We start from the raw sequence: 19,021 nt of genomic DNA on the forward strand, positions 1-19,021 counted from the left end.
ATTTTTTTTGTTACATTTTTTTGTAATCCCATGAAGGAATAATTTTTTTAGCAACTTTATTTTTTACTTATAATCTATTAGCATACTCTTGTATGCTAATATATAACACTTTGTCACTAAGACAGAGGCTTCTGTTAGGGCAATACAAAGTGTTCCCTAACAGCAGGCTTCTAAAACTGACAGCCCTGGGGTCCTTTTTAATTCCACTGCAGAGGGTTTCCAGTGACACAATTGAAAAGGGGAGTCATGGACCGCGCCGATCAAAGGGTTAAATAGCTGCGGTCGGCTTTTCCTCTGATCCCATTTTTATTCACTAGGCTGGTCTAAGTACAGGAGCTGTTAGTAGCGCCCATAAGCCTTTTCTACAGCGATGCCAAAAGACATCACTGTAGATTCTGAACCTGCATCGCATGCCATCAAAAGACAGTCGGCGGTTGTTAAGGGGTTTAAACATATATACACAAAATGCAGAAATTTAATGTGTATGAAGCTAAATCTCCAATGATTATTTGGACCATTGAGATGTATGGCCCCATGTGTCATTACTAGAATAGAATTTCCAGTCTTTTAGCAGATAAATGCTAAAGAACAGCTTTGTGCTATAGGTACTGATATCTACTAGAAAAATAAAATATAACCAAATGGGATGGAAATTTGAGGGCAGCTAACAGCGGCATACATGGTAAGGGGTTTTGTCAAACCGGACCGAAGGGTCTGGTGTATGTTTCCCTCGCCACTCTCTTTTATTGAAACTTAGGCCATTTCCCACCGACTTGTTTGCCAATAATGCAATTGTCCTGTATGGCTTTTGCCACCCAATAGCAAAATGTATGTGATAACCAGGGCTGGGCCCCCTCTCTCCATGGGCCCCATAGCAGCTGTATGATCTTCCTCTTTGGTACATATGCCCTTGACAGCTAATATTTTTTTCTTCACATATAGCGGTGTGACAGATAAATTAGAAGACGTTTGCTCATCTTATTGTATAAAATGAGCTGGTTGGGAAATATGTCCATAGAGACTTTTAAGTACATTGATAGAATTGTTGATTTCTTTCTAGGTTATATTTATAGCCTTTGTCTACAGATTTGTTAAAATGAAAATGTTAACGTTGTAGTAGTCTACATGTCATTTCTGAAAACATGTAACAAATAATAATAGACATTATGGAATAATGGAAGGTAAACCAAGCATGTCCTGAGATGTAAGTTTTTTTTGTAACTATTTGTATCAATTGAAAAAAAAAATTTTTTTTTTTTTGCAATTCATTTGAACAGCATTGACAAAGAAAAAACAGGACATCTGGGATTGTAACATTGCTCTGCTGTGTGTTTGGAACATGGGGGGGGGGGGTTATCGGAATGATTGGCAGCTCAGTCTCTGCTGTGTATTCTGCGTGCAAGCTGTTGTGTTTTCTCCATAATTGTTCTGCATTTTCCACAACTAATAGGCAGAATTGCAGCTAATTGGTCCATGAGCTGGGAAGGAGGTCAGCAGGAGTTACACTTCTCCCACTAGCTCTGCCAGAGACTGACCCCTGCTGACTTATATTGCTTTTTCTCCCGGTCTACTGGGAGGGATTTTTGTGTTTTTCTGGGTTTTTTTTTTTGCAAACATCTCTTAACTAGAAACATGAAAAATCAAAGTTTTGTCTCACTGCATGAAATCCTAGAATCAGAATAAAAGTACATTGATTTTATTAAACCTCTTTAATCTATTAACTACATTACTGTGATTAACAGTTATTTCAAGGAAAGGCTAAATTCTTAGTATTACAAAATAGGTTAAATGCAACAAATTTGTGGAAATGAAAATACCATATAAACCACAGAATGATTATGTTACACGTCAGCTGTATTTTAGGTTATACAGATAAGAATTGGAGTCCTTTGGCGGTAATCTTGGACACTTGGAACCATTCTCTATTCCATTTTTGTCACCAAAACTTGAATTGGATCTCAGAAGGGGGAATAGAAGAAGAAATTCCCAAAAGAAAGGATTTCCATCTCCATTATGCTGACAAAAATTGTAAGGATGAATGCAGGAGACTAGCTATAGGGAGTGTAGTGGTAGTAGTCACACCCAGAACCTGAAACCCGAGGGGGCCCAAAGGCTTCTCTGCCACCTAAGAAACAATTGACTTCTTGCGGTTTACTTCCATGGTCGCGTATGAGGCGATACACACCATCTAGGTTTTTAGTTAATCCGGGTTGTCCAGAAATTGTGCAATTCTGTTTTCCTGCAGTAAATCTACCACTTCATTTGTGATTGTTAGTGCTTACAGCCTAAATCAGGGACACACACATGATTTGGGTAGTATATATATATATATATATATGTTGTGTCTTTTACTAGAAGACGGCATAAAGGGCATGGAGCATTTTAGTTCTGTTGAAATTATTAATGCATATGTTACACTTTTGTCAGTCCCTTGTTGATATATTTAAGTTTGTTCATGAAGTTTTAAATGTGTTAACATAGGTAGTGCAACGTATTAGAAAAAAAATCAGACAGTTGGACCTTTAAAAACTATGGCTCGTCTCGCAAAAAAAAAGTTAAAAGAATATATAGGAATATATGTATTCCTATATATACTATAGGAAATGACACCATTTATCAGTGTGACTCTGGCCTGCGCATAAAGGATTGCTTAACAGCGTAACACACATCTATGGATTATTTAATAGTTTTTTTTACATCATTATTATACCACCTGACTATGCCCCTGATGTACTCTGCCCAGTTTACATATGCCCCCACATTATAAATGGAAACACCAGTAATACTCAAACAAAACTACTACCATGCAAAATCCACGCTCCAAAAGCCAAATGGCGCTCCCTCCCTTCTAAGCCCTACAGTGTGCCAAAACAGCTGTTTGTTTCTATATATATGGCATCGCCATACCCCGGAGAACCATTTAAAAAAAATTTGGGGTGTGTGTCTACAGTGGCACAAGCTGGGCACGACATATTTGCCACTCATATGGCATATCTAGGGATAAATTGACATTTTTACTTTGAACCATCCGTAGCGCATTCATTTATGGAAAAAACCTGTGGGTGAAAATGCTCACTACACCCCTTAATAAATGCCTTGAGGGGTGTGGTTTACACAATGGGGTCACTTCTCAGGGTTTTCTTGTGAACCAATACTGTAAATCGCCGAATTAGGCCTCAATTTCGCATGGTAGTCTTTCACTCTTGAGCCTGGTCGAATGTCCAGGCAAAAGATGAGGGCCACATGTAGGGTGTTTCTAAAACCGGGAAACACAGCATAATAACTAGGGAGCTGTCTTGTTATGGTGGCACAAGCTGGGCACCACATATCTATGGAAAAATTCCCACTTCCACTCTGCAACATCAAGTGCACACTAATTTCTGCAAAACACCTGCAGGGTTAACATGCTTACTAATCCCCTACCTTGAGGGGTGAAGTTTCCAAAATGGGGTCACTTCTGGGGGGTTTCCACTGTTTTGGCTCCACAGGGGCTTTGCAAATGCGACATAGCACCCAGAAAACAATCCAGCACAATCTGCACTCCAAAAGTCAAATGGCGCTCCTTCCCTTCTGAGCCCTACTGTGTGCCCAAACAGCAGTTTATGACCACATATGGGGTATTGCCGTACTCGTGAGAAATTGCTTTACAAATGTTGGGGTGCTTTTTCTCCTTTATTTATTGAGAAAATGAAAAATTTAGAGCTAAAACGACGTCTTATTGGAAAAAAGTAATTTTTTATTTCATTGCCTAATTCTAATAAAATCTATGAAACACCTGTGGGGTCAAAATGCTTACTACACCCCTACATTAATTCTTCAAGGGGTGTGGCTTCATAAATGGAGTCACTTGGATTTCTTTTAATACAAGGCAAATTGGGCGGGCATTGAGGCGTAATCAAAGAGGCGGGCATTGAGAATACTGTGGACCAATAGGATGCCTCAAACTCGGGTGTACGTCAGAAGTCCTGGGTTTGAATCATCCTATTGGTCCACAACCTCCTCAATGTCCGCTCCATTCATTCTTTGCTTGTACTTGAATAGCAGCACCATTTTCTTTGCGTGTATGCTATTCCTCAGTGAAAATTGAGGAAAAGCATGCACGCAAAGAAAATCGTGCTGCTATTGAAGTACAAGCAAAGAATAAACAGAGCGGACATTGAAGAGGCCGTGGACCAATATGATGCCTCAAACCTGGGTGTACGTCAGAAGTCCCAGGTTTTGAGGCATCCTATTGGTCCACGGCCTCTTCAATGTCCGCTCCGTTCATTCTTTGCTTGTACTTCAATAGCAGCACCGATGTGTGTATGTATATATATATATTTACAAATATATGGGGTACATATATTAAGGGCTGATGGGGATCACATTAGATATCTGAGGTGCGGTGCATTCTGTGACCGCACCTCAGATAAAGCAGGTGGGATAAACTAAAGGGGAAGGGAGAACTAGTGGGAGGGCCAATAGACACATAGAGGGGGCGAAATAATTAGTAAAGAACAGCCCTGTGTTGTTACGTAGGTTAGTGAGGTATCGACACAGGGCTGTGTGTAGTCTAACTCGAGAGAAAAAAAGAGACAGATGAAAATCAGAACTTCTGGCTGGGCAGAGGTAGGGTGAATAGGAAGGAAAGTCTTTAGGTTTAATACAGACTATAAATTAGGAACTTTATTAAATAGTTACATAGAATATTAGGTCAAACATTATGTGTCCCTGGAAAACCCCTTTAATTACTTTGACAACTCAACTGGTCCCTGTAAAAATAGCCTTCTGACAAATGTGAGAAATTTCTGCTAAAGTTCTAATCCTTGCAAAGTCCTAAAAAAATAAAAGGATGTTCAAAAAACGATGCCAATCTAAAGTAGACATATAGGAAGTGTTAACTAGTAATTATTTCTTGTGGTATAACTGCCTGTCTTACAAGCAGATACATTTACATTTAAAAAATGTATTAACCAAATTTTATCACTAACTTAAAGTACAATGTGTCACGAGAAAACAATCTCAGAATCACTAGGATAGGTAAAAGCATTCCAAAGTTATTACCGCATAAAGGGACACATGTCAGATTTTAAAAATAAGGCTCTGTCAGGAAGGTCAAAAGTGGCTGCAGCGTGAAGGGGTTAATTAAACTGCTCTGGTAAAAATAAAAGCTGTGCTGTGGTTGGTGCTTTATGGGCAACAAACCGTTTTTCTTCTAGACAGTTTTGATAAATCTGCTCACTAAAACAACACATTTATTATGGGAACCTGTCAGCAGCATTTTCACCACTAAACCCACAGCACCCTACCTTGCAGGGAGCTGACAAGCCGTACCTCAGCGGTTACAGTTAGCACTATATATGTCTGTTATAACCTGACACTGATTGGCTGAAGTGGTTACACCATGTGACCGCTGCTGCCAATCAGAGAAGTGAGTTGTTGGCAACACGGCCTGCCTTTTCTATATTAGTATGATACCAATGGCAGAACAGGAAATGTTAACTCGGTAGATTGGCTTTGACCTATTTTGATTAAGAGGACAATATATTTAATTACATGTTTATAGTGTATGAATGCAACAGATATGTAGTAGTTGTACGATTATCTGGTACTGTAGAGTAATACAGCAACGATTTGTGGTGGAGTCAGCAGAAAGTCATTTATACTGTATTCCTTCTAAATTGTATAGCTTAGGCTACATCCACACATGGCAGATTTTTGCCACATATGCAGTAAATTATCCAATGGTCAAATCAGCGGCAAAAATTTTCTTAAAATCAATATGCATGGACAAAATAACGCTACTCGGGAACTTAGCCTTAGAGCGGAAATTACTGAGGTCATAATAAGAACCGTTGAGGCATTTTGTAGCAGATCTTAGAACAACAAAAATATATGTTCCAAACATAAAATCAAATATGTAACGAGAACATAAAATGAAATGATCCCAGAATCTTTACATCCAAATAACAAGATGGTTCTATAGCCAGGCACCTTCTACCTTTCAAGTTTCATGTCTGATTTACATTTTCCCATTCTGTTTAATGTTCCATCGATCCAGTACGCCATATACCCTTTGTTGGTTATGTCAACCAGGTATGCAAGAACCAGATAGATAATAAATGATTAAGCCTGAGAAGATGTTAGGCTATAGTGCACATGTTGGAATAACTGTAGCTCCTTTAGCTATTATAAAATGAAGTATATATTAAACTATAGTATTTTCTGAATTGTATGGCTCTTTCCATGATGATGATTCTCTATATCCAGGACACTTCCTATGCAGTATAGACAGGACAATCCAACAGATAAACATTCGCCCAGCAGAGCTTACTGCAACCCCAACCACATGTTCAGTGCTTGGCTTATCTTTCTCCAGTGCTGGTCACAGTTATTGCCAGCGGACCCTTGTTATGCATACTAATAGAGCCTTCAGATCTCTTTTGAACTGTCTGTTTGCATACTGTGTACAAAATGAATTTCATACACAGTAACTGAATCAGTGCCATCTGTGAAATGTGTATTTACGCTCCAAGCAGAGGATATTTCTTGCATTTTTAAAGAAAAAGAGAATAAAAAATATTGCAATTCTTCAGATGAGCCAGTTTGCCTGAAATGTGATTAGGAGATAGGCAGTTCTGGAATCAAGCTGCTCTGGATCCAGCCATTGTATGCGAATTGTTTTGCTCTATGGCAGGAAAAGGACAGGGCTTACTTTTGCCGTGCAGCATGGACTGAGTAGTGCAATACAGGGGCGTAATTAGGAAAGACTGAGCCCCATAGCAAACTTTTGACTTGGGCCACGCCCTAGGTGCCACATGCAGCCCCCCTTATAGATAGTCCCCGCTGTAGACTGTGCTATACAGCCCCCCCTGTAGACAGTGTCACACCCCACTTGTAGATAGAGCCCCCCACCTCCCACTTGAAGATAGTGCCATACAGCCCCCTGTAAATATCGCCATAAAGCCCCCCTGGATATAGCGCCATACAGCTTCCCCTGTATATAGTGCCACACAGCCCCCTCCCTTGTATATAGTGCCACACAGCCCCCCGTAGTAGATAGTGCTACACAGCCCCCCCTTAGTAGATAGTGTCACACACAGATTCTGTAGATTGTGCTATATACAGCCCCCTGTAGATAGCGCCACAGCCTTTCCCCTTGTAAATAGTGCCATACAGCCCCCCTAGTAGACAGTGCCACACAGCCCCCCTTACTTCCACACAGCCCCCCATTAGTGGTGCCACACAGCTCCTTGTGTATATAGTGCTACACAGCCTCCCCTGTATAGTGCCACACCCCCCCCCCTTGTATATAGTGGCACACAGCCCCCCTAGTATATAGTGCCACCCTGCTCCCCTCTTGTATATAGTGCCACCCTGCTCCCCCCCTCGTATATAGTGATACACAGCCCCCCCCCCAAAAAAAATATATATTGTACTTACCTTGCCCCGTTCTTGCGACGGACGGAGCGCTGCACAGGCTCCAGTCGGGACACATGCGCAGACCAGCGTGATGCAGTGACATCATCATGCCAGCCTGCGCAGGGAGTCTTCCCAACACCTTATAGGCTGCAGACCTAAAGTGGCCTGCAGCCTCAGGGCTGATTCTAGCTTTTCTGCTGCCTGAGGCGAAAATTGGAAGGGCGTCCCCCAGATTTTGATAGACATCCCCTGGCTGTTCTACATAACTACCAGCCTCTTCAAACTCATGCGGCTGCACCGATGCCTTGTACTCCCCTGGCATGCACCGTGCAGTGGTGAAGCCAGGCAGAGTACACCTCACTGCACGGTGCGTGCCCATGTAGTACAAGGCAATGGCGCATCCGAGAAAGCCAGGGAGATGTCAATCAAGCATCGAAATGTGGGTTTGGAGGCAGGACTATGTGACTCATCAGGATAGCGGCATCAGGATAGCGGCACCGCCCCATGACCCTTTAATGTGTAATTAGCATATAGTTTGCGCCATTTTTAAAGTTGATTTTATATATTTTGAAAAAAACATACATTTGGAAATATTGTCAGATCATGTAGTACTGCATGGCGGCGGTTCAAGGGGTTAAAACTACCAGACAGGATCCCATTAAATATACAATGAATTGAAAACAATTCCATCTGCCCTGCAATTTTGTTATTATAAATAAATCCCATATAATTACAGCTCCAAAGAACCAAGCTCTGACATATACAGCTCCAGAACCAATCTCAGTACATAAATACAGCACCAGAACCAACCTCAGTACATATAAACAGCTGCAGAACCAAGCTCATGCATATTTATACAGCACCAGAACCAACCTCAGTACACAAATACAGCACCAGAACAAAGTTCAATACATATATACAGCACTAGAATAAAGCTCCGTTCATAAATACAGCACCAGAACAAAGCCCAGTACATAAATACAGCACCAGAACCAAGCTCATTACATATATACAGCACCAGAACAAGCTCAGTACATACATACAATACCAGTACAAAGCTCAGTACATATATACAGCACCAGAACAAAGCTCATACATATATACAACACAAGCTGATTCAATATATACAGCACCAGAACAAAGCTCATTACATATATACAGCACGAGAACCAATTTCAGTACATATATACAGCACCAGAGCAAGCTCAATACATATATACAGTACCAGAACAAAGCTCATACATATATACAGTACTAGAACCAAGCTCAGTACATAAATACAGCACCAGAACCAAGCTCAGTACATAAATACAGCATCAGAACAGAGCTCAGTACATACATACAATACCAGAACAAAGCTCAGTACATATATACAGCACCAGAACAAAGCTCAATAAACGTGTATATATATATACACCGTGTTCCAAATTATTATGCACATTGGATTTAAGTGTCATAAACATTTAATTATTCGTTTTTCAATTAAACTCATGGATGGTATTGTGTCTTAGGGCTCTTTGGATCATTGTAATCAATCTCAGACACCTGTGATAAGTAATTAAACCAAAAAAGAATACCTATAAATTCAAGGTCATATATCAATGAGTATAGTTGCATATATGGGACCCCATGCATAGAAACACCAAAAAGTTATCCCTACATGCTATAATAAGACCAAATCAAACGTATCTTAGAAAAATACAAAATGACTTTATTGAAGACAAACAACACAGTTGATCAAGACACTTTAAAAATTACCACCCATAAAAACAACGTACAAACAGTACAAAGAAAATAGACAGTGTTGAATATAAGGCAGGGCAAACAATGGTAGTACTATGCATACTATATCAAAGACTATAAAATATGTATACAGGAGCGCTATTGACAGTTAGAGAAAATATACATTTACAAAATGACAAAGATATTATGGATGAGAGCATATTTTGACATTTCAGAATATAGATATATCATGGATCAAACATTGGTTCCGACAGATAAAATTATGGCAACAGCACATCGAGCAATAATGTAGGTGAACAGTGGGCACAGTGGGCTCCTAGGCATGCATGCATTGGGTCCCCCTCTGTACACTCTTTTCACCTACATTATTGCTCGATGTGCTGTTGCCATAATTTTATCTGAAATGTCAAAATATGCTCTCATCCATAATATCTTTGTCATTTTGTAAATGTATATTTTCTCTAACTGTCAATAGCGCTCCTGTATACATACCGCTTTCTATCCTTGGACATGGGCAACTGCGGCTGCCTTGCCCTTGTCCAAGATGGATGCGGTGGTCTGTGGTTGTTGTGCGCATGCGCGGGGCGGGGGGCCGTTCATGACGTAGTTCACGGCGCAACATGGACTTGGGCTCTGTGCAGTTGCGCACTGCTCACTTCTGGACGCCGTGTACTGCGTGATTGAGGTGCCGCCTCTCCTTGTGCAGGCGCCAGCTGAACATCCTATGGACAAGTAAGTGTGGTACACTGCTCAGCTATGTACCCCATATTTAAATCCTCTGGTCACACTCTTCCAGCACCCCCTGACGAAGCCAGGTGCGAAACGCGCGTTGGGGTGTTCTGACAGTGTTGTGGCAGTGGAATGGCTCATGGTGGGTTCTTGGTATGCGTATCTTGAGGTCTTAGTGATTTCTCTTTTCCATGACTGTTATCATACTCCAGGCATTTGCTGTGGTGATTGATATCAGTACATTTATACTCACGATACATATTTTATAGTCTTTGATATAGTATGCATAGTACTACCATTGTTTGCCCTGCCTTATATTCAACACTGTCTATTTTCTTTGTACTGTTTGTACATTGTTTTTATGGGTGGTAATTTTTAACCTGTGATAAGTAGTTTGCCAGGTGTGCCCAATCAAAGGAAAACTACTTAAGAAGGACGTTCCACATTATTAAGCAGGCCACAGGTTTCAAGCAATATTGGAAAGAAAAAGGATCTCTCTGCTGCCAAAAAGCGTGAAATACTGCAATACCTTGGACAAGGTATGAAAACATTGGATATTTCAAGAAGACTTAAGCGCGATCATCGTACTGTGAAAAGATTTGTGGCTGATTCAGAGCACAGACGGGTTCGTTCAGATAAAGGCATAATGAGGAAGGTTTCTGCCAGACAAATTAATAGGATTAGGAGAGCAGCTGCTAGAATGCCATTGCAAAGCAGCAAACAGGTATTTGAAGCCGCTGGTGCATCTGGAGTCCCGTGAACCTCAAGGTGTAGGATCCTCCAGAGGTTTGCAAGTGTGCATAAAGCTATTATTCGGCCATATCTAAACAATGCTCACAAGCAGAAACAGTTGCAGTGGGCTAAGAAATACATGAAGACTAATTTTCAAACTGTGTTGTTTACTGATGAGTGGCGTGCAACCCTGGATGGTCCAGATGGATGGAGTAGTGGATGGTTGGTGAATGGCCACCATGTCCCAACAAGGCTGCGACGTCAGCAAGGAGGTGGCGGAGTCATGTTTTGGGCTGGAATCAAGGGAAGAGAGCTGGTAGGCCCCTTTAGGGTCCCTGACGGTGTGAAAATGACCTCCAAAGTACGTAGAGTTTATGACTGACAACTTTCTTCCGTGGTACAAAAAGAAGAACCGTGCCTTCCGTAGCAAAATTATCTTCATGCATGTCAATGCACCATCTCATGCTGCAAAGAATACCTCTGTGTCATTGGCTGCTATGGGCATATAAGGAGAGAAACTCATGGTGTGGCCCCCATGTTCCCCTGACCTCAACCCTATTGTGAACCTTTGGAGCATCCTCAAGCAAAACATCTATGAGAGTGGGAGGCAGTTCACATCAAAACAGAAGCTCTGGGAGGCTATTCTGACATCCTGCAAAGATATTCAAGCAGAAACTGTCCAAATACTCACAAATTCAATGGATGCAAGAATTGTGATGGTGATATCAAAGAAGGGGTCCTATGTTAACATGTAACTTGGCCTGTTAAGTTTTTTTTGATTGAAAGAGCTTTTGATTTCTGTAAATATGACCTCCTGATGCTGCAAATTCAACAAATTACCATTTTAGTTCTCTTTACAACCTATAAAATGTTTTGATCTCTGTTGTGCGTAATAATTTGAAACAGTGCATTTTGAGTTATTTACTTCTAAAAAAAAATCTGTCATTCGGAGATTTGTTCAATAAAATTCGCATTATACTCCAACGAATGATGGCTTGAAGATTATACTGACTGTCCTTTGCATCGACTATTTAGGAAAATCAGCGAAAAATAACATTTGCATAATAATAATTTGGAACACGGTGTACACACAATACCAGAACCAAGCTCAGTACATAACTACAGCACCAAAACAAATCTCAGTACCGTATATATCGGCGTACAAGACGACTTTTTACACCCTTAAAAAAATTTCAAAAGTGTGGGGTCGTCTTATATGCCGGATATTGTCTACATTAGGGATGCACGTTGCAGCCGCACAGCTCAGTATAGTGACACATGAATGTATGGGAGCGCGGCTGCGGCTGTGTAATTCAGCCACAGCCCCGCTCCTGAGTCATGATAAGTTCGCGGGGTCAGGATGATGCAATGCGGCCAGTGCTGCACTAATGAGCGGCAGCACTGGAGACAGAACATGGCGGGCGCGCTACAAAACACCCCCATGTTCTGTCCTCAGTGCCTGAACTGCCGCTCATTAGTGCAGCGCCGGCCGCATCACCTCATGCTGACCGCGCGCGCACTTCCTGTCAGGAGCGGGGCAATGGCTGTATTACACAGCCGCAGCCCCGCGCTATAACGGCGGAGATCAGAGAAACCTCTCATCTCCGCCGTTATTCCCCTGAATGCTGCGATCACAGCTGACTGCAGCATTCAGGGGAAAGTGAGAAGGGGGGATGCCCCTGGATCGCGTCACAGGGAATTCCTGTGACGCGATCGAGGGCCATACCATATATGGGCAGACAGCCCAGGGTCTATTGACGGACCCCAGGGCTGTCTTACCATATTTCATGTTGTTAGGACATACCCAAGTATGTCCTAACAACTGCCTGTGTATTATCCGTCCACAGGTTAATGTACTGGCACATATCTGATATATGTCAGTACATTAAAGTTTAAAAATAAAGTAAAAACAAAGTATTGTTAAATTTTAAAAAAAATACACCTTCACCTTTTTTACAATAAACATTAAAATAAAAAAATGAAATAAACACGGCTTTCATTCACTTATTAATGTGAGGCATGAGGTGCGATGAATTTACCCTCCATGTTCCTCACATTAATAGTAATTAACCCCATCATGTACCTCGCACATTAACCCAATATGACTGAGAAACATGATGGGATTAATTACTATTAATGTGAGGCGCGTTCAAAATTCATCACACGTCGCGCCTCACATCAGAAAACGGAAGATTTTTTTTTTTATTACTGTTGGCAAAAGTATCGAAATTGGTATCGAAATCGCAATACTAAACGAAGTATCGGTATCGAAGTCCAAATTCTGGTATCGTGACATCCCTAGTCTACATATTGTCTACACACAGGTTGTGTGTTACCTTGTGAGCCTGCAGTCCGGTACACAGGCTCCTGGGATGCACGGAATCCGCCACGGATCTGAGGGAAGCCGGTATTAGCCGCCAGGGAACATCTCTGTAAGATGCTCTGGCCCGCCCTTTCCTCTCATTCCCTGCCTCTCAGATCTCGCGCGATGAAGCAGCCTATCTGCGCATGCGCGAGTTCAAAGAGACAGAGAGTCCTGGGTCCTGCCGCCGATGGCCATAGTGAAGCGCTCCTGCACGAAATGGTGAGTATATCTTAAATTCTATATTTTAAGGGTAAAAGTTGGGGGTCGTCTTATACGCCCAGTCGTCTTATACGCCGACATATACGGTACATATATACAGCACCAGAACCAAGCTCAGTGCATATATACAGCACCAGACCTAAGCTCAGTACATATATACAGCTCCAGAACAAAGCTCAGTATTTATATACAGCACCAAAACCAAGCTCAGTACATATCTACAGAACAAGAATAAAGCTCAGTGCATATATACAGCACCAGAACAAAACCCAGGACATACATACAGCACCAGAACCAAGCTCACTACATATATACAGCAACAGAACCAAGCGCAGTACGTATATACAGCACCAGAACAAATACAGCTCAATTTAGTGCAACCCCTGCCGCATAGGTTTGTACGGCGTAAAACTACAGCTCCCAGCATGGTCCGAGCAATGGTAAGGATATGCTGGGAGATGCTGTTTTACAAAAAAAAATCATATCATAATCAAACCACCTATCATCTCGCTGCAGATCATACAGTGACTACATTATTGATTAGAGGCAGAATAAACATTTACATCAAGTGACCCACCGGTGACGTCTCACATTCTAGTCCTTTTTTTATTTTCTTCTCCATCCGGTCCAGACCTCTATGATGACTTCTTCCGGCCACAACCCATTTCTGCAGTTTTCTGCTCAGATGTCATCAGCTTCTCACTTTTACAAATTTTCTACACCTATAAATGAAGATAAAATTCTCAACTGTGTCCCTGATTATAATAGTAACATACACTGTGTCCCACACACACACACCCTGCCCCCATAGCCCCCCTGTAGATAGTGACCTCCATAGAGCCTCTGTTGATAGTCCTCTACATAGAAGACCCTGTAGATAGTGCCCCACATACAGCCCTCTATAGATAGTGCCCACATATGGACACCAGAGCTGCAAGGCAATAGTGCTAACCACTGAACCACCATGCTACCCTACATATACCCCCTATAGATAGTGCTCCACATATAGCCCACCTCTGTAGATAGTGCCTCAAATATAACTCCACCTGTATATAGTGTCCCACATATAGCCCACCCCTGTAGACAGTGCCCCACAGGTAACCCACCCCTATATATAGTGTCCCACATATAGCCCACCCCTGTAGTTAGTGCCCTACAAATAGCTCCCCCTATAGATAGTGCGCCACATATAGCCCACCCCTGTATATAGTGTCCCACATATAGCGCCCCCTGTATTTAGTGCCCCACATATAGCTCACGTACTCACATGATCCCATTCCCACGCCGTCCGGTGGCAATGCAGACCTGCTTTCTTCTGAGCAGGTCGTGGTGAACCTGGACTCCAGTTCTGGAGTAGTATAATAAAGGACGTGAGCAGCAAGTCTTACGGCGTGTGTATAATGATTGCGGGTGAGGTCACAAAACTATGTTGTCTGCAGTTCAATGCGGGCTCCCACAAAATGGAGGGTGAGTCTCAAGTTACCAAAGTAAGATATGTGGGCGAAAAAAGGAAAGTAGTCCAATGGGACCATGTAGAAATATATAGTGCTGAGGCAGGTGAGGATTGTGCCATTAGGTGTTCTAATCTCTGTATCATGTCGATCTCCTGAAACCACTCATCCAGTGGGAGGATCCGCCGATTTCCATTTACGTGGGATGTCTGACTTAGCAGCCTGTAGAAGGTGTCTAGTTAGGGATCTTTTGTATGTGGGTAGAGGCATAGGGAACATAAACAACAAAGCTGCTTCAGGTGAACTGGGGACTACCACCCCAGTGACCTCAGATATAATTCTAAGTACAGCATTCCAAGCACTCTGCAAGGAGGGGCAGCTGCACCAAATATGAGACATAGAACCACCCCCAGCACCACAACGCCAGCAGTTGTCGGGTACGGATGGGTGCCATTTATGGAGAGAGGTAGGGACCCGATATTATCTAGAGATGATTTTATAACTAGTTTCTTGAGACCGCACTGCAATGGTGGACTTCTGTGAAAGGAAAAAACACCTCTTCCATTGCATGTCAGTAAATTGTGTGTCCAGTTCCTTCTCCCAAGCCTTGCAATATGATGTTGTTGTGAACGTTGGGAGATAAGCAATTTATACAATATAGAAATAGTGTGCGTGGGGGACATGGTGAAAACACAAGCGTTCAAAGTCCGTTAACGTGCGATGAAGATGGGCATGACGTTTCGTTACATTATAAAAGTGCTTTAATTGATTATATTCAAACTGGTTGCGTGTGGAGGGTGTCTCTGTTGAGAGGATCTCGGTTAATGAGAGTAGGGAGGAATCAGATAGGACTTGAGTAAAGTACATGGGATTATTGGACGAACTACCCAAGAAGGACGGACGAGTTTGTCCTGCTGGGAAAGCTGGGTTGTCAGTGACGGGGGTCAGTGGGCCTAATGGGTCTACAAGAGAGCCTCCCACTCCCGCAGAATGCAACACCAAGAGAGTCTGAGAGACAACAAAAGAAATTTGGGTCGGATCGGTACCGGGCGAGGTCCACATCCACGGGAGGGTGGATGGAGCACGGGTGCATAATTGTTGGGCTAGGTTAACCCAAGTTTTTGAGTGGCGACTGAAAAATTCAAGAAGCCGCTCATGGGTCGCCGCAAGATAATAGAGACGACAATCCGGCAGACCAACCCCACCAGCATCTCTTGTGCATCACACTTTTTTTTATTTTTTAAAAAGAAGCGACTTTTGGGTTTTTTAGCTACTTTTCTATGTGTAGAAGAGTTGATACATTTCCCCCAGTATGTATGTTTTCATGAGATACAACTCAATTAGAGTTCTGTTTTATGGACCCGTTTTCTAGCGTCTTTCTAGTAGATGTCAATACTACATGGACGAGACATAATGAGTTAACTGGAACTGATTTATTTTAATTGATTCTCAATAAATTAGTTTCTGCTGAAAATTACTGTGAAGCAAAAAATAATGTAGTGTGGAGTTGTGTTCCCTCATTTACACATATATGCCGCAGTCTGGAGCTTTTACACTCTGCCTTGAAGATATAAGTTGGAGCACAAGTGGTGCAGAAAATGGTGCATGCATGCCAAATGTTTATATAGTATATTTATATGATTTATATAATGTTGGACATCACCTTTTTCTTTTTGGATGGGGCTGGAAATGTTCCAGATGTGCGGCTCATGAGAAAATCAAGTGACATTTTCTAGAAACCTCCATCCACCTGACTGTACCGAACTGTGCTATTTATTTTTGATTTGCTGTTGTTTATATAGAGCCAACATATCCTGCAGTGCTGTACACGGATTGTAATCACTCACATCAATCTCTGTTCCCAATGGGGAATCTCAATTTCATAGAAAGCCACTTTACCTATCAGTATGTTTTTGGAGTGTGGAGAAAACCAGAGCAACATAAAAAGCTAAAAAGAGCACACACACCCCCTAAAATTAAAATAAAATTGGCAGTAAATATAATGCCTTGAGTTGTCCTCTTTTGTCAAGTTGTTAAGCTTTTCTTAGTTCTGTCTCTTTAGTTCTACCAGTATGGCTCCTGTGATAATAGAGTTAATGTGTTCATGTCATCACATACACAGGGTTACTGCCCAGATTTCCCAAACTACTGAATGGCAACCTTGCCGATACATTTCCTGTTCCTTAATAGCTGTTTAACTAGGTAGATGTGCTGTTGAGGGCAAAGTTGTTGACACTAAGCTTTACTATGAATAGAACATGATTTTTTTTACTATGAATATAAATTATTTTTTTGGTTTGATTGATATGCTTTTTAACTATTTCATGTTTATTGTAAATATATAGTATGGAAACACAATAAAAAATAAAAAACATGATTTATGCTTATTAACCTATCTTAAATTTCCATAGGTGTTAAAGAATGCAAGATGCCAATACGACGTGCCCGACAAGCAGCCTGCAAATTCCTCTTAGAGGCCCAGAGATAAGACGGGAATGCACTCTTCAAGGTAAGCAATATCATACCATCTTCACATTCAGAGTGCCATAATGATGCAATGCTAGTCAAGTAAAATGTTTTTTTTCTTTTTTTGTTTCTGTCTGTACACGGCATATTGTTCTCTCAATTGAGGTTTGTGAGGTGCAATATCTTTGGCAATCATACATAATTGTTACATGTGGTATATACACACAGAAGGGCAACTTTATTAATGTCATATCTTTAATTAGGGTTATCAGGGATTGGAAAAAAGGATGTTCTTTTTTACTGGAAACAGCACCACTCTTGTCTATGGGCTGTGTCTGGTACTGCAGTTCAGCCCCTTACTAGTGAATGAGATTTAGCTGCAATACCAGACAAAGCACTAGACAAGAGTGGCGCTGTTCCTGGGAAAAAAAACAAGACTTTTTTTCTAATCTAGGACAACCTTTTTAAGACTGGGTTGACACAAGTTGAGCCAGATCGATTGTGGTGCAATTGAGAACTGGAGTACTACAAAAAAAGAAATGTACTGCAGAAAGGAAAAAAATAAAGCTCAAAATACTAATATGAACACATTACTAACCTGCACACCCCCCAGCTTCAAAAGAAAAATCACAGACGCATCTGTTCTTTATTTCAGACACTGGTCATGAAATCATTAAAGGGTAAGTAAACATTGACCAAACTTCTGACATGTCATAGTGTCATAGAAGTTTAGATTGGTGGGAGCCCGAGCACTGAGACCCCCACCAATCGCTAAAAGGAAGCAGCAGAAGCCTAGCGCTGAGCTTCTTCATTTCTGTTCGGCTTTTTCCGGAAATCGATGTAGTGGTGTACGGACTCCATAGAAAGTTAATGGGCCCATTCTTCGCTACATCAGCTTCCCGGAAAAAGTCGAACAGAAGCGAAGTGATACAGCGCTCACACGGGTGCTTCGTTTTAGCGATTGGTGGGGGTCTCCCTGCTCGGACCCCCACCAATCAAAATTTCTGACATGTCACTATGACATGTCAGAAGTTTGTTCAATGTTTAGTTACCCTTTAAGAAAGATTATCTTCAATAACTCTACATCTAGATTATGCTGCGATTCACCAAACCACTTCATTGCAGCAAAAATAGAGGCTGAAATGTATTTATTTTTTAAAAATGGGCATTAAAATATTTCTTTGTATTTTATACATTGTATTTTTGCCCTAATCCAGGACGCATAATGTACAATGTATATCTATTTTTTAACACCATTTTACCGGTTACATAGACAAATGGTCTGTATAAAAAAGCTGACATTTTGGGGGCTGAAAAATCCATTCCATACATCTGAATAAGGTTATTTCTGCAGCAAGAGCATGGAGTTCTACAAGCCCCATTCAGATGAATAAAACAGTCGCAGAAACTTCTGCAACAAATCTACCGTGTATGAACATATCCTTATAGTACAGAGCTTTATGCACAATTCGGCAGGTTAAGAGCTGAAATCACACAGCAGTCCCTGATTGTTAAGGTCTGTACAAAGCTTGCTCTGCTAATTTGAATTTTGGGCAGTATACTTTGAGCAAAGAGACCTCATTTTTCTGGTATCTTTTGAGAATAAGCTATTATATGTGTGTACATGAGGAATAACACTATTTCTGGCCATTATATGACTTGTATTCTGCATTTTCTAGCAGTTTTCCACTCTGCAGACTATTACTTATTCTCAATTGTCTCTGAGCTAGTGGATGGAGCCTAACTGCTATCATGTCTTCTATACACTGCACACATAGAAGAGGAGAATCCTGCTCGTCTATCTATCTATCTATCTATCTATCTATCTATCTATCTATCTATCTATCTATCTATCTATCTATCTATCTATCTATCTATCTATCTATCTATCTATCTATCACATATACAGAAGCTA

General features: G+C 41.4%; 1 protein-coding gene across 1 annotated transcript in view; it reads left to right on the forward strand.

Moving 5' to 3' along the window:
* The window catches only part of NEXMIF (neurite extension and migration factor), a 450,341-nt gene that overhangs the window by 316,503 nt on the left and 114,817 nt on the right, over positions 1-19,021 (forward strand). Inside the window, exon 3 of the mRNA XM_075835718.1 lies at positions 17,052-17,149. Coding sequence (XP_075691833.1) covers positions 17,136-17,149 — 14 coding nt within the window. The 5' untranslated portion in view covers positions 17,052-17,135. The remainder of the gene's footprint in view (positions 1-17,051; positions 17,150-19,021) is intronic.

This window comes from Rhinoderma darwinii, chromosome 8 (assembly GCF_050947455.1).
Source record: "Rhinoderma darwinii isolate aRhiDar2 chromosome 8, aRhiDar2.hap1, whole genome shotgun sequence".
Lineage (NCBI taxonomy): Eukaryota > Metazoa > Chordata > Amphibia > Anura > Rhinodermatidae > Rhinoderma > Rhinoderma darwinii.